At 58.9% G+C, this 24,924-nt stretch overlaps 1 protein-coding gene across 1 annotated transcript in view; it reads left to right on the top strand.

Moving 5' to 3' along the window:
- Positions 1 to 24,220, top strand: part of UBA1 (ubiquitin like modifier activating enzyme 1) — a 60,015-nt gene extending 35,795 nt beyond the window's left edge. Inside the window, exons 13-26 of the mRNA XM_071801310.1 lie at positions 524 to 604; positions 1,214 to 1,369; positions 3,023 to 3,188; positions 4,103 to 4,299; positions 5,312 to 5,376; positions 6,782 to 6,977; positions 7,997 to 8,071; positions 11,129 to 11,318; positions 16,240 to 16,328; positions 16,417 to 16,509; positions 17,471 to 17,662; positions 21,037 to 21,138; positions 21,696 to 21,796; positions 23,867 to 24,220. Of these exons, the coding sequence (XP_071657411.1) occupies positions 524 to 604; positions 1,214 to 1,369; positions 3,023 to 3,188; positions 4,103 to 4,299; positions 5,312 to 5,376; positions 6,782 to 6,977; positions 7,997 to 8,071; positions 11,129 to 11,318; positions 16,240 to 16,328; positions 16,417 to 16,509; positions 17,471 to 17,662; positions 21,037 to 21,138; positions 21,696 to 21,796; positions 23,867 to 24,002 (1,839 nt within the window). The 3' untranslated portion in view covers positions 24,003 to 24,220. The remainder of the gene's footprint in view (positions 1 to 523; positions 605 to 1,213; positions 1,370 to 3,022; positions 3,189 to 4,102; positions 4,300 to 5,311; positions 5,377 to 6,781; positions 6,978 to 7,996; positions 8,072 to 11,128; positions 11,319 to 16,239; positions 16,329 to 16,416; positions 16,510 to 17,470; positions 17,663 to 21,036; positions 21,139 to 21,695; positions 21,797 to 23,866) is intronic.
- Positions 24,221 to 24,924: the final 704 nt, after the last annotated feature.

Raw genomic sequence — 24,924 nt, 5'->3', positions numbered from 1 at the left:
TCCCCATTGATTTTGGTGTCACCCATGGGTGGGATCCCATTGAGTTGGGGCCATTGGTGACACCCATGGGTGGGATCTCATTGAGTTGGGGACATCATTGGTGTCACCCATGGGTGGGATCCCGTTGACTTTGGGTCATTCTTGACGTCCCCGTTGACTTTGGTGTCACCCATGGGTGGGATCCCATTGACTTTGGGTCATTCTTGGTGTCCCCATTGACTTTGGTGTCACCCATGGGTGGGATCCCATTGACTTTGGTGTCACCCATGGGTGGGATCCCATTGACTCTGGGTCATTCTTGGCGTCCCCATTGACTTTGGTGTCACCCATGGGTGGGATCCCCATTGACTTTGGGTCATTCTTGACATCCCCATTGACTTTGGTGTCACCCATGGGTGTGACCCCCTTGACTTTGGTGCCGTTCTCGGTGTCCCCATTGCCTTGGGGACACTGTGGGTGACACCCTCGGGTGTGGGGTGGCCGGTGTCACCCATGGGTGCCCCGGTGACGCCGTTGTCCCCAGCGCGGGAACCGCTATGACGGGCAGGTCGCCGTGTTCGGGACGGGGCTGCAGGAGCGGCTGGGACAGCAGAAATACTTTGTGGTCAGTGTCCCCAAATGTCCCCAAGTGGCACCTCAGGGTTCCCAAGGTCCCCAATGGCCTTTAGGGGTCCCCATGGGTGCCCCCAAGTGTCCTTATGAGTCCCCCAAGGGTCCCCCAAATATCCTTATGGATCCCCCCAAGTGTCCTCAAGGGTCCCCTTGATCTCCCCAAGTGTCCCCTTCCTGTCTCCAGTTTCCCCAAGGGTCCCCCAACTGTCCCAATGGGGACCCCAAGTGTTCTTTTGGGTCCCCCAAATGTCGCCTCCCTGTCCCCAAGTGTCCCCCAAGTGTCCTTATGGGTCCCCTGGATGTCCCCAAGTGTCCCCCAAGGGTTCTTATGGGTCCCCTGAGTGTCCCCATGGGTCCCCCAAGTATCACCTCCTTGTCCCCATGTGCCACCAAGTGTCCCCAAGGGTCCCCCCAAGTGTCCTTATGGGTGCACTGAGTGTCCCTGAGGGTCCTCCAAGTGTCACCTCCTTGTCCCCAAGTGTCCCTACATGTCCCTGTGGGTCCCTTGATGTCTCCACGTGTCCCCAAGTGTCCCCTTGTCCCCGCCCGGGTCACCTCGAGTCGTGTCCCCATGTGTCCCCACATGTCCCCGTGTCCCCAGGTGGGCGCGGGCGCCATCGGCTGCGAGCTGCTCAAGACGTTCGCCATGATGGGCCTGGGCTGTGGCCCCGATGGCGGCGTCACCGTCACCGACATGGACACCATTGAGAAATCCAACCTCAACCGGCAGTTCCTGTTCCGGCCCTGGGACGTCACGGTGAGGGGCGGGTCCTGCGGGGGGCGTGGACCAATGGGAGGAGACCAGGGGGGCAGAGATCAAGGGGAGGAGTTGAATTGGGTCAATGAGTTGAGTTGAGTTGGGTCAAGGTTGAGTTGAGTTGGGTTAATGAGTTGGGTCAGTGTTGAGTTGAGTTGGGTCAACATTGAGTTGGATCAATGAGTTGGGTTGAGTTGGGTCAACGAGTTGAGTTGGGTCAATGAGTTTGGTCAACAGGTTGGGTCAAAGTTGAGTCAACATTGAGTTGAGTTCAGTCAACGAGTTGAGTTGGGTCAACGTTGAGTTGGGTCAGCGTTGGGTTGAGTTGGGTCAATGAGTTGAGTTGGGTTGGGTCAATGAGTTGAGTTGGGTCAATGAGTTGAGTTGGGTCAATGAGTTGAGTTGGGTCAATGAGTTGGGTTGGGTCAATGAGTTGGGTTGGGTCAGTGAGTTGAGTTGGGTCAATGAGTTGGGTCAACGAGTTGAGTTGGGTCAGTGAGTTGAGTTGAGTTGGGTCATTGTTGAGTTGGGTCATTGTTGAGTTGGGTCATTGTTGAGTTGGGTCAATGAGTTGAGTTGGGTCAATGAGTTGAGTTGAGTTGGGTCAATGAGTTGAGTTGGGTCAATGAGTTGAGTTGGGTCAATGAGTTGAGTTGGGTCATTGTTGAGTTGGGTCAATGAGTTGGGTCAACGATTTGAGTTGGGTCAACAAGTTGAGCTGGGTCAATGGGTTTGGTCAACAGATTGGGTCAAAGTTGAGTCAACATTGAGTTGAGTTGGGTCAATGAGTTGAGTTGGGTCAATGAGTTGAGTTGGGTCAATGAGTTGAGTTGGGTCAATGAGTTGAGTTGAGTCAATGAGTTGAGTTGAGTTGGCTCAATGAGTTGAGTTGAGTTGGCTCAATGAGTTGAGTTGAGTTGGGTCAATGAGTTGAGTTGAGTTGGGTCAATGAGCTGAGTTGAGTCAATGAGTTGAGTTGGCTCAATGAGTTGAGTTGAGTTGGCTCAATGAGTTGAGTTGAGTTGGCTCAATGAGTTGAGTTGAGTTGGCTCAATGAGTTGAGTTGAGTTGGCTCAATGAGTTGAGTTGAGTTGGCTCGATGAGTTGAGTTGAGTTGGCTCGATGAGTTGAGTTGAGTTGGCTCGATGAGCTGAGTTGGGTCAATGAGCTGAGTTGGGTCAATGAGCTGAGTTGGCTCAATGAGTTTGGTCAACAGGTTGGGTCAATGAGTTGAGTTGGGTCAATGAGTTGAGTGAGTTGGGTCAACGTTGAGTTGGGTCACTGAGTTCAGTCAACAGGTTGGGTCAAAGTTGAGACAACATTGAGTTGAGTTGGGTCAATGTTGAGTTGGGTCATTGTTGAGTTGGGTCAACGAGTTGGGTCAACATTGAGTTGAGTTGGGTCAAGGTTGAGTTGGGTCAACATTGGGTTGAGTTGGGTCAGCGTTGGGTTGAGTTGGATCAATGAGTTGAGTTGGATCAACGAGTTGAGTTGGGTCAACGAGTTGAGTTGGGTCAGTGTTGGGTTGACCAACATCAATGCTCAACATGTCTTGACCTTCCCTTGGATTGGATGGGGCCAAAAGGGGTGGGGCTTCAGCGGGTGTGTCCGGAAGGGGCGTGGCCTAACGGGGGCGCTGTCGCCCAATGGCAGAAGCTGAAGTCGGAGCGGGCGGCGGCGGCGGCGCGGGAGATGAACCCGGCGCTGCGCGTGATTGGCCGCTCGGAGCGCGTGGGGCCCGAGACCGAGCGCGTGTTCGACGACGAGTTCTTCGAGGGGCTGGACGGGGTGGCCAACGCGCTCGACAACGTGGACGCACGTGGGTGACGCGGGATGGGTCCCCGGGGGGGGATTGGGTGTTGTATGGGGGTTATTGGGGTGTTATATGGGGGTTGTTGGGGTGTTAATGGGGGTTATTGGGGTGTTATATGGGGGTTGTTGGGGTGTTAATGGGGGTTGTTGGGGTGTTAATGGGGGTTATTGGGGTGTTATATGGGGGTTGTTGGGGTGTTAATGGGGGTTATTGGGGTGTTATATGGGGGTTATTGGGGTGTTATGTGGGGGTTATTGGGGTGTTATGTGGGGGTTATTGGGGTGTTATATGGGCGTTATTGGGGTGTTATATGGGGATTATTGGGGTGTTATATGGGGGGTTATTGGGTGCTATGGGGGTTATTGGGGTGTTATATGGGGGGTTATTGGGTGCTATGGGGGGTTATTGGGGTGTTATATGGGGGGTTATTGGGTGCTATGGGGGGTTATTGGGGTGATATATGGGGGTTATTGGGGTGATATGGGGGGTTATTGGGGTGATATGGGGGGTTATTGGGGTGTTATATGGAGGGTTATTGGGGTGCTATGGGGGTTATTGGGGTGATATGGGGGGTTATTGGGTGCTATAGGCGGTTATTGGACTCCCCAGCCCCCCCATAACCCCCCGATCTCCCCTATAGATCTCTATATGACCCATTGGACTCCCCAGACCCCCCGTAACCCCCCGCTCTCCCCCTATAGGGCTCTATATGGACTGTTGGTCTCTCTAGACCCCTATAGGTCTCTATATAGACTGATGGAACCTGTAGACCCCCAATCAATTGGGAGATCTTTATGGGGCTCTATATGACCCATTGGACTCCCCAGACCCCCCATAACCCCCCAATCTCCCCCCATAGATCTCTATATGACCCATTGGACTCCCCAGCCCCCCTGTAACCCCCCGCTCTCCCCCTATAGGGCTCTATATGGACCGGCGCTGCGTTTACTACCGCAAGGCGCTGCTGGAGTCGGGCACGCTGGGCACCAAGGGCAACGTGCAGGTGGTGGTGCCGTTCCTGAGCGAGGCCTACAGCTCCAGCCAGGACCCCCCCGAGCGCGCCATCCCCATCTGCACCCTGCGCAACTTCCCCAACGCCATCGAGCACACGCTGCAGGTGCCTATGGGCCCATACGGGACTCCTATGGGGGGCTGGGGGGGATTTCGGGGGGTTTAGAGGGGATTTGGGGGCTTTTAGGGGGGCTCCCGGATGCCTGGGTCCCTTTTTGGGTCCTCCCCGGACGCCTGGGTCCCCTTTCTGGGGGTCTCCCGGATGCCTGGGTCCCTTACTTGGGGCATCTCCCGGACACCTGGGTCCCTCCCGGATGCCTGGGTCCTTTTTTCGGGCATCTCCCGGATGCCTGGGTCCCTTTTTGGGTCCTCCCCGGACGCCTGGGTCCCCTTTCTGGGGGTCTCCCGGATGCCTGGGTCCCTTACTTGGGGCATCTCCCGGACACCTGGGTCCCTCCCGGATGCCTGGGTCCCTTTTTTGGGTCCCTCCCGGATGCCTGGGTCCCCTTTCTGGGGGTCTCCCGGATGCCTGGGTTCACCCCCGGATGCCTGGGTCCCTCTTTTGAGGCATCTCCCGGATGCCTGGGTCCCTTTTTGGGTCCTTCCCGGATGCCTGGCTCCCCTTTCTGGGGGTCTCCCGGATGCCTGGGTCCCTTTTTGGGTCCCTCCCGGATGCCTGGGTCCCCTTTTTGGGGGTCTCCCGGATGCCTGGGTTCACCCCCGGACGCCTGGGTCCCTCTTTTGAGGCATCTCCCGGATGCCTGGGTTCACCCCCGGACGCCTGGGTCCCTCTTTTGAGGCATCTCCCGGATGCCTGGGTCCCTTTCTTGGTCCCTCCCGGATGCCTGGGTCCCTTTGTGGGTCTCCCGGATGCCTGGGTCCCCTATGTGTGGGTTTGGGGGGATATCTCGGACGCCTGGGTCCCTTTGTGGGTCTCCCGAACGCCTGGGTCCCCTGTGTGTGGGTCTGGGGGCTCTCCCGGACGCCTGGGTCCCTTTTGTGGTCTCCCGGACGCCTGGGTCCCCTGTGTGTGGGTCTGGGGGCTCTCCCGGACGCCTGGGTCCCTTTGTGGGTCTCCCGGACGCCTGGGTCCCCCCACTGACGCCCCTCCCCCGCAGTGGGCGCGTGATGAGTTCGAGGGGCTCTTCAAGCAACCGGCGGAGAACGTGAACCAGTACCTGACGTATGGACCCTATAGAACCCCTATAGAAACCCATAGAACCCCCATAGAAACTCCATAGAACCCCCATAGAAACCCTATAGAACCCCCATAGAAACTCCATAGAACCCCCATAGAAACCCTATAGAACCCCCATAGAAACCCATAGAACCCCCATAGAAACCCTATAGAACCCCCATAGAAACTCCATAGAACCCCCATAGAAACCCTATAGAACCCCCATAGAAACCCATAGAACCCCATAGAAACCCTATAGAACCCCCATAGAAACTCCATAGAACCTCCATAGCTCCATAGAACCCCCATAGCCCCATAGATCCCCCTATATAATCCCTGTGGCCCCATAGAACCCCCATAGAACCTCCATAGCCCCATAAACCCCCCTCTGTAATGCCTATAGTCCCCATAGAACCCCCTATAGCCCCATAGGACCACCATAGCCCCATAGAACTCCCATAGACCCATAGAACCCCATAGAACCCCTGTAGGCCACATAGAACCCCCTATAGCCCCATAGGACCACCATAGCCCCATAGAACTCCCATAGACCCATAGAACCCCATAGAGCCCCCATAGGCCCCATAGAACCACCATAGCCCCATAGAACCCCCACAGAACCTCCATAGCCCCATAAACCCCCCTATATAACACCTATAGCCCCATAGAAGCCCCTATAGTCCCCATAGAACCCCGTATAAGCCCTATAAGTCCCATAGAAGCTCCATAGAACCCCCTATAGTCCCCATAGAACCCCCTACAGACCCATAGAACGCCCCATAACCCTATAGAACCCCCTGTTGCCCCATGGAACCACCATAGCCCCATAGAACCCCCCATAGAACCTTTCGTAGCCCCATAGAGCCCCTATAGAACCTCCTATAGCCCCATAGAACCCCCATATAACCCCTATGGCCCCATAGAACCTCTATAGCCCCATAAAACCCCCGATAGCCCCATAGAACCCCCTATAGACCCATAGAATTCCTATAGCCCCCATAGACCCATTGAGCCCCACAGAACCCCCTATAGTCCCCATAGAACCCCCTATAGCTCCATAGAACCCCCTTTAGTCACCATAGAACCCCCCACAGCACCCCCTATTGCCCCATAGAACCCCCCATAGCCCCATAGAATGCCCCATAGGCGCAGTTTAACTCCCATAGGCCTCATAGGCCCCATAGGCCCAGTTTAACTCCCATAGGCCCAGTTTAACTCCCATAGGCCTCATAGACCCCATAGGCCCAATTTAACTCCCATAGGCCCAATTTAACTCCCATAGGCCTCATAGGCCCCGTAGGCCCAGTTTAACCCCCATAGGCCCAATTTAACCCCCGTAGACCCCGTTTAACCCCCTCTAGCACCCATACCACCCCCCGTATGACCCCCCCAGCACCCCTGTTTTTGTCAGGGACCCCAAGTTCCTGGAGCGGACGCTGCGGCTGGCGGGGACGCAGCCCCTGGAGGTGCTGGAGGCCCTGCAGCGCAGCCTGGTGACCGACCGGCCCCGCTCCTGGCCCGACTGCGTGGCCTGGGCCTGCCAGCACTGGCACCGCCAGTACAGCAACAACATCCGCCAGCTGCTGCACAACTTCCCCCCGGGACAGGTGGGGGGGGAGGGGACCCTTGGGTGGGGGTCGGGGGGCCCTGGGGGGCGTTGGAGGCCTGGGGGGGTGAATGGGGCCTGAGTCTGGTGGTTTGGGCCTAGTGGATGAGGCCTAGTGGTTCGGGCCTGGTAACTCAGGCCTGTCATGGCGGCTCAGGCCTGGCCCTGTGGGCACCAACAACGTCCCCATGGGACCCATTGGGTACTGGGGGACCATTGGGTGGGGGTTGGGGTGCTCTGGGGGGCATTAGAGACCTATGGGGGTGAATGGGGCCTGTCATGGTGGTTTGGGCCTAGGGGGTCAGACCTGTCATGGCAGCTCAGGCCTGGCCCTGTGGGCACCAGCACCCCCAGTACAACAACAACACCCCTATGGGAGCCGTTGGGTACTGGGGACCCTTGGGTGGGGGTCGGGGGGCCCTGGGGGGCGTTGGAGGCCTGGGGGGGTGAATGGGGCCTGGGTCTGGTGGTTTGGGCCTGGTGGTTTGGGCCTAGTGGATGGGGCCTGGTAACTCAGGCCTGTCATGGCGGCTCAGGCCTCGCCCTGTGGGCACCAGCAATGTCCCCATGGGACCCATTGGGTGCTGGGGACCCTTGGGTGGGGGTTGTTAGGGGCCCTGGGGGGCGTTGGAGGCCTAGGAGGGTAAATGGGGCCTGGTGGTTTGGGCCTAGTGGTTCAGGCCTGGTAACTCAGGCCTGTCATGGTGGCTCAGGCCTGGCCCTGTGGGCACCAACAACGTCCCCATGGGACCCATTGGGTGCTGGGGGACCGTTGGGTGGGGGTTGGGGTGCTCTGGGGGGCATTAGGGGCCTATGGGATCCATGGGGCCTGGTGGTTGGGCCTGGTGGGTCAGGCCTGTCATGGCGGCTCAGGCCTGGCCCTGTCAGCACCAGCACCCCCAGTACAACAACAACACACCTATGGGACCCATTGGGTGCTGGGGGACCCTTGGGTGGGGGTCGGGGGCCCCGGGGGTCGTTAGGGGCCCGTGGGGGTTAACGAGCCCATTAACGCCGCAGAAAACGAACTCGGGGACCCTGTTCTGGTCGGGACCCAAGCGCTGCCCCCACCCGCTGACCTTTGACCCCGATAACGTGAGTGGGCGGGGCCGGGGGGGTGGGGGGTGGGGCCGTGCACCCTTGGGTGCTGTTGGGTGATGTCATTTCCCTTTCGGGTGACGTCATCACCCTTGGGGGGCATCCGGCACCTTTGGGTGCTGTTGGGTGACCCCATTGGCCGTGGGTGACCCCTGACACCCCTGGGTGACCCCATGACCCCTGGGTGACCCCCTGACACCCTTGGGTGCTCCAGACACCCATATGTGCCCCATAACCCCCTTGGGAGCCACCACCCCGTGACCATAGGACAACGTCCTTTGGGTGCTTCCCCTCCCCCCATGACACCCATAGATGACCCCTGAGACCCATAGATGACTCCCCTGACCCCTTGGGTGCCCCCATGACCCTTGGGTACCTCCTGACACCCTTATGTGCCCCATAACACCCTTGGTGCCACCACCCCATGACCATAGGACGACGTCCTTCAACCTCCTCCCACCCACTTTGGGTGCTTCCCCTCCCCCCATGACACCCATATATGACCCCTGAGACCCATATATCACCCCCCACCACCCATGGGTGCCCCCTGACACCTGTATGACCCCCAGCACCCTTGGGTGCCCCATAACACCCTTGGTACCACCACCCCATGACCATAGGACGACGTCCTTCAACCTTCTCCCACCCCATTGCTCCACGTTCCTCCCCCTATAACCCCCACCTACGACCCCAGGACACCCATGGGTGCCCCCCTGGACCCCTTGGGTACTCCTGACACCCATATGTGCCCCATAACACTCTTGGGTGCCCCATAACGCCCTTGGTGCCACCACCCCATGACCATAGGACGACGTCCTTCAACCTCCTCCCACCCCCTTTGCTCCACGTTCCTCCCCCTATAACCCCCACCCACGACCCCAGGACACCCATGGGTGGCCCCCCAACACCCATATATGACCCACACCACCCTTGGGTGCCCCATAACACCCATATATGACCCATAACACCCTTGGTGCCACCACCCCATGACCATAGGACGATGTCCTTCAACCTCCTCCCACCCCCTTTGCTCCACGTTCCTCCCCCTATAACCCCCACCTATGACCCCAGGACACCCATGGGTGGCCCCCCAACACCCATATATGACCCACACCACCCTTGGATGCCCCATAACACCCATATGTGCCCCATAACGCCCTTGGTTACACCACCCCATGACCATAGGACGACGTCCTTCAACCTCCTCCCACCCCCTTTGCTCCACGTCCCTCCCCCTATAACCCCCACATATGACCCCAGGACACCCATGGGTGCCCCCCTGGACCCCTTGGGTACTCCTGACACCCATATGTGCCCCATAACACTCTTGGGTGCCCCATAACACCCTTGGTGCCACCACCCCATGACCATAGGACGATGTCCTTCAACCTCCTCCCACCCACTTTGGGTGCTTCCCCTCCCCCCATGACACCCATATATGACCCCTGAGACCCATATATCACCCCCCACCACCCATGGGTGCCCCCTGACACCTGTATGACCCCCAGCACCCTTGGGTGCCCCATAACACCCATATATGACCCATAACGCCCTTGGTGCCACCACCCCATGACCATAGGACGACGTCCTTCAACCTCCTCCCACCCCCTTTGCTCCACGTTCCTCCCCCTATAACCCCCACCTACGACCCCAGGACACCCATGGGTGCCCCCCTGGACCCCTTGGGTACTCCTGACACCCATATGTGCCCCATAACACTCTTGGGTGCCCCATAACACCCTTGGTGCCACCACCCCATGACCATAGGACGACGTCCTTCAACCTCCTCCCACCCCCTTTGCTCCACGTTCCTCCCCCTATAACCCCCACCCACGACCCCAGGACACCCATGGGTGCCCCCCCTGACCCCTTGGGTACCGCCATGACCCTTGGGTACCTCCTGACACCTTTGGGTGCCCCATAACACCCTTGGTCCCACCACCCCATGGCCATAGGACGACGTCCTTCAACCTTCTCCCACCCACTTTGCTCCACGTTCCTCCCCCTATAACCCCCACATATGACCCCAGGACACCCATGGGTGCCCCCCCTGACCCCTTGGGTACTCCTGACACCCATATGTGCCCCATAACACTCTTGGGTGCCCCATAACACCCTTGGTGCCACCACCCCATGACCATAGGACGACGTCCTTCAACCTCCTCCCACCCACTTTGGGTGCTTCCCCTCCCCCCATGACACCCATATATGACCCCTGAGACCCATATATCACCCCCCACCACCCATGGGTGCCCCCTGACACCTGTATGACCCCCAGCACCCTTGGGTGCCCCATAACACCCATATATGACCCATAACACCCTTGGTGCCACCACCCCATGACCATAGGACGACGTCCTTCAACCTCCTCCCACCCCCTTTGCTCCACGTTCCTCCCCCTATAACCCCCACCCACGACCCCAGGACACCCATGGGTGCCCCCCCTGACCCCTTGGGTACCGCCATGACCCTTGGGTACCTCCTGACACCTTTGGGTGCCCCATAACACCCTTGGTCCCACCACCCCATGGCCATAGGACGACGTCCTTCAACCTTCTCCCACCCACTTTGCTCCACGTTCCTCCCCCTATAACCCCCACATATGACCCCAGGACACCCATGGGTGCCCCCCTGGACCCCTTGGGTACTCCTGACACCCATATGTGCCCCATAACACTCTTGGGTGCCCCATAACACCCTTGGTGCCACCACCCCATGACCATAGGACGACGTCCTTCAACCTCCTCCCACCCCCTTTGCTCCACGTTCCTCCCCCTATAACCCCCACCTATGACCCCAGGACACCCATGGGTGGCCCCCCTGACCCCTTGGGTACCGCCATGACCCTTGGGTACCTCCTGACACCCTTGGGTGCCCCATAACACCCTTGGTGCCACCACCCCATGGCCATAGGACGACGTCCTTCAACCTCCTCCCACTCCCTTTGCTCCACGTTCCTCCCCCTATAACCCCCACCCACGACCCCAGGACACCTGTGGGTGCCCCCCCCGCACCCGTGGGTGCCCCTGGCGGACTCGGCGGTGCCCCCTGCAGGCGCTGCACCTGGACTACGTGGTGGCGGCGGCCAACCTGCTGGCGCAGAGCTACGGGCTGCCCGGGTCCCGCGACCGCGCCGCCGTGGCCGAGCTGGTGCGCAGGGTGCGCGTCCCCCCCTTCGTCCCCAAGGCCGGCGTGCGCATCCACGTCACCGACCAGGAGCTGCAGAGCTCGGCGCCCGCCCTGGGTGAGCACCCCTGGGTGCTATGGGGTCCTATGGGGGTGCTATGGGGGCTACTGAGGGTGCTATGGGGGTCCTATGGGTGTTATATGGGGTTAAGTGGGTTCCGTGGGTGCGCTATGGGGGGCGGTTCTGTGGGTGCTGTGGAGGGTTTTATGAGGTCCTGTGGGTCCCATGGGTGTTCTATGGCACCCGTGGGTGCTATGGGGCACTTATGGGTGCTGTGGGGAGCTGTAGCGCACACATGGGTGCTCTGAGGTCCTATGGGTGCAATGGGGTGTCCCATGGGTGCTTTGGGGGTGCCATGGGTGCTGAGGGTCTCATGGGTGCTATAAGGTGTTCTCTGGGTGCTATGGGGTGCTATAGGTCACACATGGGTGCTCTGAGGTCCTATGGGTGCAATGGGGTGTCCCATGGGTGATGAGGCTCCCATGGGTGCTGTGGGGGACCCATGGGTGTTGTGGGAGTCCTATGGGTGCTCTGGTTCTGTGGGGAACCCATGGGTGCTATGGGGGTCCTATGGGTGTTATATGGGGTTAAGTGGGTTCCGTGGGTGCGCTATGGGGGGCGGTTCTGTGGGTGCTGTGGAGGGTTTTATGAGGTCCTGTGGGTCCCATGGGTGTTCTATGGCACCCGTGGGTGCTATGGGGCACTTATGGGTGCTATGGGGAGCTGTAGCGCACACATGGGTGCTCTGAGGTCCTATGGGTGCAATGGGGTGTCCCATGGGTGCTTTGGGGGTGCCATGGGTGCTGAGGGTCTCATGGGTGCTATAAGGTGTTCTCTGGGTGCTATGGGGTGCTATAGGTCACACATGGGTGCTCTAAGGTCTTATGGGTGCAATGGGGTGTCCCATGGGTGCTATGAGGTCTTATGGGTGCTATGGGTGTCCCATGGGTGCTATGGGGTTGCTTTGGGGGTCCTGAGTGTTGAGGGTCCCATGGGTGCTATAGGGTGTTCTATAGATTCTGGGGGTCCCATGGGTGCTGAGGGTCTCATGGGTGCTATGGGGAGCTATAGGTCACACATGGGTGCTCTGAGGTCTTATGGGTGCAATGGGGTGTCCCATGGGTGCTATGGGGTTGCTTTGGGGGTGCAATGGGTGCTGAGCGTCTCATGGGTGCTATAAGGTGTTCTCTGGGTGCTATGGGGAGCTATAGGTCACACATGGGTGCTCTGAGGTCTTATGGGTGCAATGGGGTGTCCCATGGGTGCTATGGGGTTGCTTTGGGGGTGCAATGGGTGCTGAGCGTCTCATGGGTGCTATAAGGTGTTCTCTGGGTGCTATGGGGTGCTATAGGTCACACATGGGTGCTCTGAGGTCCTATGGGTGCAATGGGGTGTCCCATGGGTGATGAGGCTCCCATGGGTGCTATGGGGGACCCATGGGTGTTGTGGAAGTCCTATGGGTGCTCTGGTTCTGTGGGGAACCCATGGGTGCTATGGGGGTGCTATGGGGAATATGGGGGGTGGTGTGGGTGCTAAAGGGTGGGTTATGGGGGTGCTGTGGGTGCAATGGGGGCTTCTATGGGCACTACCAGGGGGTATATGGGGGTGCTATGGGTGTCCCATGGGTGTTATGGAGTTGCTTTGGGGGTCCCATGGGTGCTGAGAGTCCCATGGGTGCTCTGGGGGTTCTATGGGTCTCATGAGTTCTATGGGGACATTATGGGTTCTATGTGGCACCCACGGGTGCTGAGGGGTCCAATGGGTACTGTGGGGTTCTCTTGGTCCCATGGGTGCTGTGGAGGTGCTATGGGGTACCCATGGGTGCTGAGGGGTCCCATGGGTACTATGGGGGGTTCTGTGGGTGCTCTGGCTTATATGGGGCACCCATGGGTGCTCTGGGGGTTCTATGTGTCTCATGAGTTCTATGGGGACATTATGGTTTGCATGGGTGCTGTGGGGCACCCATGGGTGCTGGGGGTTCCCATGGGTACTGTGGGGGGTTCTATGGGTGCTCTGACTTATATGGGGCACCCATGGGTGCTGAGGGGTCTCATGGGAGTACTATGGGGGTTCTGTTGGTCCCATGGGTGCTGTGGGGGTTCTATGGGTCTCCTGAGTTCTGTGTGGACATTATGGGCTCTATGGGTGCTCTGGGGCACCCATGGGTGCCCTCAGACGACGGGTGGCTGGAGGAGCATGGATGGGGTCCCATGGGTGCTATGGGGATTCTATGGGTCTCATGAGTTCTATGGAGACACTATAGGCTCTATGGGTCCTATGGGGCACCTATGGGTGCTGAGGGGTCCCATGGGTGCCCGCAGACGACGGGCGGCTGGAGGAGCATGGATGGGGTCCCATGGGTGCTCTGGGGGTTCTATGGGTCTCATGAGTTCTATGGGGACTCTGTGGGTGCTATGGGGCACCCATGGGTGCTGAGGGGTCCCATGGGTGCCCGCAGACGACGGGCGGCTGGAGGAGCATGGGTGGGGTCCCATGGGTGCTATGGGGGTTCTATGGGTCTCATGAGTTCTGTGGAGACACTATGGGCTCTATGGGTGCTATGGGGCACCCATGGGTGCTGAGGGGTCCCATGGGTGCCCGCAGACGACGGGCGGCTGGAGGAGCATGGATGGGGTCCCATGGGTGCTCTGGGGGTTCTATGGGTCTCGTGAGTTCTATGGGGACTCTGTGGGTGCTATGGGGCACCCATGGGTGCTGAGGGGTCCCATGGGTGCCCGCAGACGACGGGCGGCTGGAGGAGCATGGGTGGGGTCCCATGGGTGCTATGGGGATTCTATGGGTCTCATGAGTTCTATGGGGACATTATGGGTGCTATGGGGCACCCATGGGTGCTGAGGGGTCCCATGGGTGCCCGCAGACGACGGGCGGCTGGAGGAGCATGGGTGGGGTCCCATGGGTGCTATGGGGGTTCTGTGGGTCTCATGAGTTCTATGGAGACACTATGGGCTCTATGGGTGCTATGGGGCACCCATGGGTGCTGAGGGGTCCCATGGGTGCCCGCAGACGACGGGCGGCTGGAGGAGCATGGGTGGGGTCCCATGGGTGCTATGGGGGTTCTGTGGGTCTCATGAGTTCTATGGAGACACTATGGGCTCTATGGGTGCTATGGGGCACCCATGGGTGCTGAGGGGTCCCATGGGTGCCCGCAGACGACGGGCGGCTGGAGGAGCATGGGTGGGGTCCCATGGGTGCTATGGGGGTTCTGTGGGTCTCGTGAGTTCTATGGGGACTCTATGGGTGCTATGGGGCACCCATGGGTGCTGAGGGGTCCCATGGGTGCCCGCAGACGACGGGCGGCTGGAGGAGCATGGGTGGGGTCCCATGGGTGCTATGGGGGTTCTGTGGGTCTCGTGAGTTCTATGGGGACTCTGTGGGTGCTATGGGGCACCCATGGGTGCTGAGGGGTCCCATGGGTGCCCGCAGACGACGGGCGGCTGGAGGAGCATGGATGGGGTCCCATGGGTGCTATGGGGGTTCTATGGGTCTCGTGAGTTCTATGGGGACTCTATGGGTGCTATGGGGCACCCATGGGTGCTGAGGGGTCCCATGGGTGCCCGCAGACGACGGGCGGCTGGAGGAGCATGGATGGGGTCCCATGGGTGCTATGGGGGTTCTATGGGTCTCATGAGTTCTGTGGAGACACTATGGGCTCTATGGGTGCTATGGGGCACCCATGGGTGCTGAGGGGTCCCATGGGTGCCCGCAGACGACGGGCGGCTGGAGGAGCATGGATGGGGTCCCATGGGTGCTCTGGGGGTTCTATGGGTCTCATGAGTTCTATGGGGACTCTGTGGGTGCTATGGGGCACCCATGGGTGCTGAGGGGTCCCATGGGTGCCCGCAGACGACGGGCGGCTGGAGGAGCATGGGTGGGGTCCCATGGGTGCTCTGGGGGTTCTATGGGTCTCGTGAGTTCTATGGGGACATTATGGGTGCTATGGGGCACCCATGGGTGCTGAGGGGTCCCATGGGTGCCCGCAGACGACGGGCGGCTGGAGAAGCATGGGTGGGGTCCCATGGGTGCTATGGGGATTCTATGGGTCTCATGAGTTCTATGGGGACATTATGGGTGCTATGGGGCACCCATGGGTGCTGAGGGGTCCCATGGGTGCCCGCAGACGACGGGCGGCTGGAGGAGCATGGGTGGGGTCCCATGGGTGCTATGGGGATTCTATGGGTCTCATGAGTTCTATGGGGACTCTATGGGTGCTATGGGGCACCCATGGGTGCTGAGGGGTCCCATGGGTGCCCGCAGACGACGGGCGGCTGGAGGAGCATGGATGGGGTCCCATGGGTGCTCTGGGGGTTCTATGGGTCTCGTGAGTTCTATGGGGACTCTATGGGTGCTATGGGGCACCCATGGGTGCTGAGGGGTCCCATGGGTGCCCTCAGACGACGGGCGGCTGGAGGAGCATGGATGGGGTCCCATGGGTGCTATGGGGGTTCTGTGGGTCTCATGAGTTCTATGGGGACATTATGGGTGCTATGGGGCACCCATGGGTGCTGAGGGGTCCCATGGGTGCCCGCAGACGACGGGCGGCTGGAGGAGCATGGATGGGGTCCCATGGGTGCTCTGGGGGTTCTATGGGTCTCATGAGTTCTATGGGGACTCTGTGGGTGCTATGGGGCACCCATGGGTGCTGAGGGGTCCCATGGGTGCCCGCAGACGACGGGCGGCTGGAGGAGCATGGGTGGGGTCCCATGGGTGCTATGGGGGTTCTGTGGGTCTCATGAGTTCTATGGAGACACTATGGGCTCTATGGGTGCTATGGGGCACCCATGGGTGCTGAGGGGTCCCATGGGTGCCCGCAGACGACGGGCGGCTGGAGGAGCATGGGTGGGGTCCCATGGGTGCTATGGGGGTTCTGTGGGTCTCATGAGTTCTATGGAGACACTATGGGCTCTATGGGTGCTATGGGGCACCCATGGGTGCTGAGGGGTCCCATGGGTGCCCGCAGACGACGGGCGGCTGGAGGAGCTCCGCGCGTCCCTTCCCAGCCCCGACGAGCTCCCCGGTTTCCGCATGTTCCCCATCGACTTCGAGAAGGTGGGTGCTGCCCCCCCAGCACCCATGGGTGCCCCCCATCCCCCCAGCACCCATGGGTGCCTCCGCCCACCTTTGGGTGCCCCCGTAGGACGATGACACCAATTTCCACATGGATTTCATCGTCGCCGCCTCCAACCTGCGCGCCGAGAACTACGACATCCCGCCCGCCGACCGGCACAAGGTGGGTGCTGCGGCACCCATGGGTGCTGGGGGGGCCTATGGATGCTATGAGACACCCATAGGTGCTTATGGGGTGCTATGGGGCACCCATGGGTTCTGTGGGACACCCATGGGTGCTGGTGGGTGTCCTATGGGGCACCCATGGGTCCTGTGGGTTGTATGGGACACCCATGGGTGCTGGGGGGTTCCTATGAGTGCTGTGGGGCACCCATGAGTGCTGGGGGTGTCCTATGGGGGACCCATGGGTCCTGTGGGTTCTGTGGGGCACCCATGGGTGCTGCAGGGTCCTATAGAGCACTCATGGGTTCTGAGGGGGTCCTGTGGGGCACCCATGGGTGCTGGGGGTGTCCTATGGGGCACCCATGGGTTTTGTGGGTTCTATGGGGCACCCCTGGGTGCTGAGGGGTCTGGTGAGTGCTGTAGGGGGTGTCTATAGGTGCCCATAGTGTGTCTATGGGGTCTCTATAGGGTGTCCATAGGGAATCTATAGGTGCACATATTGCATCTGTAGGTGCATATAGGTACCCATAGCGTGTCTGTAGGTGCCTGTAGGGTGTCTGTAGGTGCCTATATGGTGTCTGTAGAGTGTCTGCAGGTGCTCATAGTGTATCTATAGGTGGCCATAGCGTGTCTATAGGTGCCAGTAGGATGTCTACAGGTTCCCCTAAGGTGCACATAGCGTGTCTATAGGTGCCCATAGGATGTCCATAGATTCCCCTAGGGTGCCCATAGGGTGTCTATAGGTGCCTATATGGTGTCTATAGGTGCCTACAGCTGCCTATAGGCGCCCATAGAGCATCTATAGGTACCTCTACCCTCCACAACCCCCACCCCACACCCCCCCAACCCCCCCAGAACCTCCTTGTTCCTCCCCTCTCAGCACCCTTACGTCTGTCTATACGTCTTGTGTCTCATGTCTATACGTTCTATACGTCTCACGTCTATACGTTCCACACGCGCAGAGCAAGCTGATCGCGGGGAAGATCATCCCGGCCATCGCCACCACCACGGGCGCCGTGGTGGGCCTGGCCTGCCTGGAGCTCTACAAGCTGGTCCAGGGCCACCGGCGCCTCAGCTCCTACCGCAACGCCTTCCTCAACCTGGCGCTGCCCTTCGTCGCCTGCTCCGAGCCCCTCGCCTGCCCCCGCAACAAGGTGGGGGGCACCCCATAGGACCCCCGGGAAGGTTGGGGGCGTGGGGGTCTTGGGTGGGTTGGGTTTGGTTGGGTTGAGTTGGGTTGAGTTGAGGTCTTGAGTTGGGGTTGAGTTGAGGTCTTGGGTTGGGTTGGGATTGAGTTGGGTTGAGTTGGGGTTGAGGTGTTAGGGATGAGTTGAGGTCTTGGGTAGGGTTGGGATCGAATTGAGGTCTTGGGTTGGGTTAAATTGTGGTTGGGGTTGCGTTGAGTTGGGTTGGGTTGAGTTTGGGTTGGGTTGGGTTGAGTTGGGTTGGGTTGAGTTTGGGTTGGGTTGAGTTGGGTTGGGTTGAGTTGGGTTGGGTTGAGTTGGGTTGGGTTGAATTCGGGTTGGGTTGGGTTGAGTTGGGTTGGGTTGGGTTGGGTTGAGTTGAGATGGGTTGAGACGGATTGAGTTGGGTTGGGTTGAGTTGAGTTGGGTTGGGTTGGGGTTGAGTTGAGGTCTTGGGTTGGGGTTGAGTTGAGGTCTTGGGTTGGGTTGGGGTTGAGTTGAGGTCTTGGGTTGGGTTGGGATTGAGTTGAGGTCTTGGGTTGGGATTGAGTTGGGTTGAGTTGGGGTTGAGGTGTTAGGGATGAGTTGAGGTCTTGGGTAGGGTTGGGTTGGGATCAAACTGAGGTCTTGGGTTGGGTTAAATTGTGGTTGGGGTTGCGTTGAGTTGGGTTGGGTTGAGTTGGGTTGGGTTGAGTTGGGTTGCATTGAGTTGGGTTGAGTTGGGTTGGGTTGAGTTGAGTTGGGTTGACTTGGGTTGAGTTGGGTTGAGTTGAGGTCTTTGGCTTGGGTTGAGGTCTTGGGCTTGGGTTGAGGTCTTGGGCTTGGGTTGAGTTGGGTTGGGTTGGGTTGAGTTGCTTTGCATTGAGTTGGGTTGAGTTGGGTTGAGTTGAGGTCTTTGGCTTGGGTTGAGGTCTTGGGTTGAGTTGGTTTGCATTGAGTTGGGTTGAGTTGAGGTCTTTGGCTTGGGTTGAGTTGGGTTGAGTTGTGTTGGGTTGAGGCAGGTTGAGTTGGGTTGGGTTGAGTTGGATTGGGTTGGGTTGGGTTGAGTTGAGATGGGTTGAGACGGATTGAGTTGGGTTGGGTTGGGGTTGAGTTGAGGTCTTGGGTTGGGGTTGAGTTGAGGTCTTGGGTTGGGTTGGGATTGAGTTGAGGTCTTGGGTTGGGATTGAGTTGGGTTGAGTTGGGGTTGAGGTGTTAGGGATGAGTTGAGGTCTTGGGTAGGGTTGGGTTGGGATCGAACTGAGGTCTTGGGTTGGGATTGAGTTGGGTTGGGTTGGGGTTGATTTGAGGTCTTGGGTTGGGTTGGGATTGAGTTGAGGTCTTGGGTTGGGATTGAGTTGGGTTGAGTTGGGGTTGAGGTGTTAGGGATGAGTTGAGGTCTTGGGTAGGGTTGGGTTGGGATCGAACTGAGGTCTTGGGTTGGGATTGAGTTGGGTTGAGTTGGGGTTGAGGTGTTAGGGATGAGTTGAGGTTTTGGGTAGGGTTGGGTTGGGATCGAATTGAGGTCTTGGGTTGGGTTAAATTGTGGTTGGGGTTGCGTTGAGTTGGGTTGGGTTGAGTTGGGTTGCATTGAGTTGGGTTGGGTTGAGTTGGGTTGGGTTGAGTTGGGTTGCATTGAGTTGGGCTGAGTTGGGCTGAGTTGGGTTGGGTTGGGTTGGGTTGGGTTGAGTTGAGTTGGGTTGAGTTGAGGTCTTTGGCTTGGGTTGGGTTGAGTTGGGTTGGGTTGAGTTGAGATGGGTTGAGGCAGGTTGACTTGGGTTGGGTTGAGTTGGATTGGGTTGGGTTGGGTTGAGTTGAGATGGTTGAGACGGATTGAGTTGGGTTGGGTTGAGTTGAGTTGGGTTGGGTTGGGGTTGAGTTGAGGTCTTGGGTTGGGGTTGAGTTGAGGTCTTGGGTTGGGTTGGGATTGAGTTGGGTTGAGTTGGGGTTGAGGTGTTAGGGATGAGTTGAGGTCTTGGGTAGGGTTGGGTTGGGATCGAACTGAGGTCTTGGGTTGGGTTAAATTGTGGTTGGGGTTGCGTTGAGTTGGGTTGGGTTGAGTTTGGGTTGGGTTGAGTTGGGTTGGGTTGAGTTTGGGTTGGGTTGAGTTGGGTTGGGTTGAGTTTGGGTTGGGTTGGGTTGGGTTGAGTTGGGTTGGGTTGAGTTGGGTTGGGTTGGGTTGGGTTGAATTCGGGTTGGGTTGGGTTGAGTTGGGTTGGGTTGAGTTGAGTTGAGTTGAGTTGGGTTGAGTTGGGTTGAGTTGAGGTCTTTGGCTTGGGTTGAGGTCTTGGGCTTGGGTTGAGGTCTTGGGCTTGGGTTGAGGTCTTGGGCTTGGGTTGAGTTGGGTTGGGTTGGGTTGAGTTGGGTTGAGTTGAGGTCTTGAGTTGGGGTTGAGTTGAGGTCTTGGGTTGGGTTGGGACTGAGTTGGGTTGAGTTGGGGTTGAGGTGTTAGGGATGAGTTGAGGTCTTGGGTAGGGTTGGGATCGAATTGAGGTCTTGGGTTGGGTTAAATTGTGGTTGGGGTTGCGTTGAGTTGGCTTGGGTTGAGTTTGGGTTGGGTTGAGTTGGGTTGGGTTGAGTTTGGGTTGGGTTGAGTTGGGTTGGGTTGAGTTGGGTTGGGTTGAGTTTGGGTTGGGTTGGGTTGGGTTGAGTTGGGTTGGGTTGAGTTGGGTTGGGTTGGGTTGGGTTGAATTCGGGTTGGGTTGGGTTGAGTTGGGTTGGGTTGAGTTGAGTTGAGTTGGGTTGAGTTGGGTTGAGTTGAGGTCTTTGGCTTGGGTTGAGGTCTTGGGCTTGGGTTGAGGTCTTGGGCTTGGGTTGAGTTGGGTTGGGTTGGGTTGAGTTGCTTTGCATTGAGTTGGGTTGAGTTGGGTTGAGTTGAGGTCTTTGGCTTGGCTTGGGTTGAGTTGGGTTGGGTTGAGTTGGGTTGACTTGGGTTGGGTTGAGTTGAGATGGGTTGAGTTGAGATGGGTTGGGTTGGGTTGAGTTGAGATGGGTTGGGTTGGTTTGAGTCAGGTTGAGTTGGGTTGGGTTGAGTTGGGTTGGGTTGGGTTGAGTTGGGTTGGGTTGGGTTGGGTTGGGTTGGGTTGGGTTGGGTTGAGTTGGGTTGGGTTGAGTTGAGATGGGTTGGGTTGGGTTGAGTCAGGTTGAGTTGGGTTGAGTTGGGTTGGGTTGAGTTGAGATGGGTTGAGTTGGGTTGGGTTGAGTTGGGTTGGGTTGGGTTGAGTTGGGTTGGGTTGAGTTGAGTTGGGTTGGGTTGAGTTGGGTTGAGTTGAGTTGAGGTCTTGTGGTTGGGTTGAGTTGGGTTGGGGTCTGACGGGCATCCCTGCCATGGGGCTGCCCCACATCTCCCCCCGTTCTCCCCCCAGTACTACGACGTGGAGTGGACGCTGTGGGACCGGTTCGAGGTGCAGGGGCTGCAGCCCGACGGGCAGGAGATGACGCTGCGCCAGTTCCTCGCCTACTTCAAGGTACTGGGAGCCACTGGGAGGGACTGGGACGGCGCTTGGGGCGCTGGGACCCACATGGTGTTACCTCCTGGGCACCATGAAGGTCCCCAAGTCAAGGGGAGACACCTCAAATGGAAGGTGGGGAGATGTGGCCACCACCGTGGCCAGTGTCTCTTTGACCATGGGGCACTGTGGGTCACCATGGGGCACCCTTGGGTGCTGGAGACCTCATTCCACATCCCCATGTCCCACCCAGTGTCCCCTTATGTCCCACATGGAAACACCTCAAGGGGAAGGTGGGGAGATGTGGCCACCACCGTGGCTGGCACCCCCTTGGCCATGGGGTGCTGTGGGTCACCGTGGGGCACCCTTGGGTGCTGGAGACCCCACCCAACATCCCCATGTCCCACCCAGTGTCCCCTTATGCCCCATGGAGACACCTCAAGGGGAAGCGGGGGGAGATGTGGCCACCACCATATCTGGTGTCCCCTTGGCCGTGGGGTGCTGTGGGTCGCCGTGGGGCACCCTTGGGTGCTGGAGACTCCACCCCACGTCCCCCTGTCCCCCTGTCCCCACAGAAGGAGCACCGCCTGGAGATCACCATGCTGTCCCAGGGCGTCTCCATGCTCTACTCGTTCTTCATGCCGGCGGCCAAGCTGCGCGAGCGCCACGACCAACCGTAGGGCACCCATGGGTGGGGGGGACTAATGGGTGGGGGACACGTCCCACAGGTTGGGGTTTGGGGTCCCATAGTGGGGACACGTGGGGTTTGGGGTGGGGGACACGTCCCGGGGGTCCAAAGGGGACATGAGGTCAGGGGCACCCATGAGTGGGGTTTGGGGTCCTATGGGTGGGGTTTGGGGTCCTATGATGGGGACACATGCCAGGGGATGGGGGGGACATGGGGGCACCCATGGGTGGGGTTTGGGGATGCATGGGTGGGGGTTGGGTGTCACCATAGGGGGACAATCCCATGGTTGAGGTCACTGTTGGCTGATGTCACCCGTGTCCCCATGGCCGGTGACACCCCCGGGTGACATCCGGTGACACTTGGGGACTGTCCCCGTGTCTCAGTGTCCCCGAGGTTCCTGGTGTCACCCGGGGTCCCCCTGTCCCCCATCGTCTCAATGTCCCCAAGGGTCTCATTGTCATCTGAGCTCCCCATGTCCCCCAGTGTCTCAGTGTCCCCAAGGGTCTGAATATCCCCAAGTGTCTCATTGTCACCTGGGCTCCCCCTGTCCCCACCTATAGTCTCCATGTCCCCAAGGGTCTCAATGTCCCCCATGTCCCCAAGGGTCTCAGTGTCCCAAAGGGTCTCATTGTCACCTGAGCTCCCCATGTTCCCCATGGTCTTAATGTCCCTGAGGATCTTGGTGGCGCCTGAGCTCCCCATGACCCCCATAATCTCAATGTCCCCAAGGGTCTCAGTGTCACCCGAGGTCCCCATGTCCACCCAGTGTCTCAACGTCCTCAAGGGTCTGAATATCCCCAGGTGTCTCGTTGTCACCTGAGCTCCCCGTGTCCCCCAGTGTCTCAATGTCCCCAGGGGTCTCAATGTCCCTGTGGGTCCCCATGTCCCCCATGGTCTCAATGTCCCCAAGGGTCCGAACGTCCCCAAGTGTCTCAACGTCACCTGAGCCCCCAGTGTCCCCCCATAGTCTCAATGTCCCCAAGGGTCTGAATGTCCCCAAGGATCTGAATGTCCCCAAGTGTCTCAATGTCACCTGAGCTCTTCGTGTCCCCCATGGTCTGAATGTCCCCAAGTGTCTCAATGTCACCTGAGCTCTTCGTGTCCCCCATGGTCTGAATGTCCCCAAGGGTCTGAATGTCCCCAAGTGTCTCAACGTCACCTGAGCTCCTGGTGTCCCCCCATAGTCTCAATGTCCCCAAGGGTCTTAATGTCCCCAAGGGTCCGAATGTCCCCAAGGGTCTCAACGTCACCTGAGCTCCCGGTGTCCCCCATAGTCTCAATGTCCCCCGTGGTCTCAGTGTCCCCAAGGGTCCGAACGTCCCCAAGTGTCTCCATGACCCCTGAGCCCCCGGTGTCCCCCCATAGTCTCAATGTCCCCAAGGGTCTGAATGTCCCCAAGTGTCTCAACGTCACCTGAGCTCCTGGTGTCCCCCTATAGTCTCAGTGTCCCCCGTGGTCTCAATGTCCCCAAGGGTCCGAATGTCCCCAAGTGTCTCAACATCACCTGAGCCCCTGGTGTCCCCCTATAGTCTCAGTGTCCCCCGTGGTCTCAATGTCCCCAAGGGTCCGAATGTCCCCAAGTGTCTCAGCGTCACCTGAGCTCCCGGTGTCCCCCATAGTCTCAATGTCCCCCGTGGTCTCAGTGTCCCCAAGGGTCTGAATGTCCCCAAGTGTCTCAACGTCACCTGAGCTCCTGGTGTCCCCCTATAGTCTCAATGTCCCCCGTGGTCTCAATGTCCCCAAGGGTCTGAATGTCCCCAAGTGTCTCAACGTCACCTGAGCTCCCGGTGTCCCCCATAGTCTCAGTGTCCCCCGTGGTCTCAATGTCCCCAAGGGTCTTAATGTCCCCAAGGGTCCGAACGTCCCCAAGTGTCTCAACGTCACCTGAGCTCCCAGTGTCCCCCATAGTCTCAATGTCCCCCATGGTCTGAATGTCCCCAAGGGTCTCAATGTCCCCAAGGGTCTGAATGTCCCCCATGGTCTGAATGTCCCCAAGGGTCCGAACGTCCCCAAGTGTCTCCATGTCCCCTGAGCCCCCGCTGTCCCCGCTGTCCCCAGGATGACGGAGATCGTGGCGCGCGTGTCCAAGAAGAAGCTGGGCCGCCACGTGCGGGCGCTGGTCTTCGAGCTTTGCTGCAACGACGACACCGACAACGACGTGGAGGTGCCCTACGTGCGCTACACCATCCGCTGACCCCGCCCACCGCCCCAGACCACGCCCCCGGGCCCGCCGGCCACGCCCCCTCCGCCAGACCCCGCCCCCGAGCCCGCCCCCCCACCCTATTGGTTGCCCTTTAGTTGTTGTGTCTTGGCCCTGCCCACACACACCCCCCACCCACGGGAGGGGGCGGGGCTTGGGGGTGGGGGGGGCGGGGCCGGGGACCTGCCCAATAAAAATAGACGTTGGCAAAAGGGGGAGGAGCTTGATGGGGGGGGGCGGGGAGGAAGTGACATCATGGTGGTGCCAAGATGGCCGCCGGGTGATGGCGGTGACCCCAAGATGGCTGCTTGGTGACCCCAAGATGGCCACCAGGTGACACTGGTGACACCAAGATGGCCGCCTGGTGATGTTGGTGACTCCAAAATGGCTGCCTGGTGACACTGGTGACATCGAAGTGACCCCAATATGGCTGCCGAGTGACATTGGTGACCCCAAGATGGCCACCAGGTGATGTCAATAACCCCAAGATGGCTGCCTGGTGACATCAAAGTGACCCCAAGATGGCCACCTGGTGACATTGGTGACCCCAATATGGCCACCAGGTGATGTTGGTGACCCCAATATGGCCACTGGGTGACACTGGTGACCCCAATATGGCCACCAGGTGATGTTGGTGACCCCAATATGGCCACTGGGTGACACTGGTGAACCCAAGATGGCCACCAGGTGATGTTGGTGACCCCAATATGGCCACCAGGTGATGTCAGTGACCCCAAGATGGCCGCCTGGTGTCATCAAAGTGACCCCAAGATGGCCACCAGGTGATGTCAATAACCCCAAGATGGCTGCCTGGTGACATCAAAGTGACCCCAAGATGGCCGCCTGGTGACATTGGTGACCCCAATATGGCCACTGGGTGACACTGGTGACCCCAATATGGCCACCAGGTGATGTT

This window comes from Patagioenas fasciata, chromosome 36, assembly GCF_037038585.1.
Source record: "Patagioenas fasciata isolate bPatFas1 chromosome 36, bPatFas1.hap1, whole genome shotgun sequence".
Taxonomy (NCBI): Eukaryota; Metazoa; Chordata; class Aves; order Columbiformes; family Columbidae; genus Patagioenas; species Patagioenas fasciata.
This window is presented reverse-complemented; position numbering and strand designations above follow the sequence as displayed.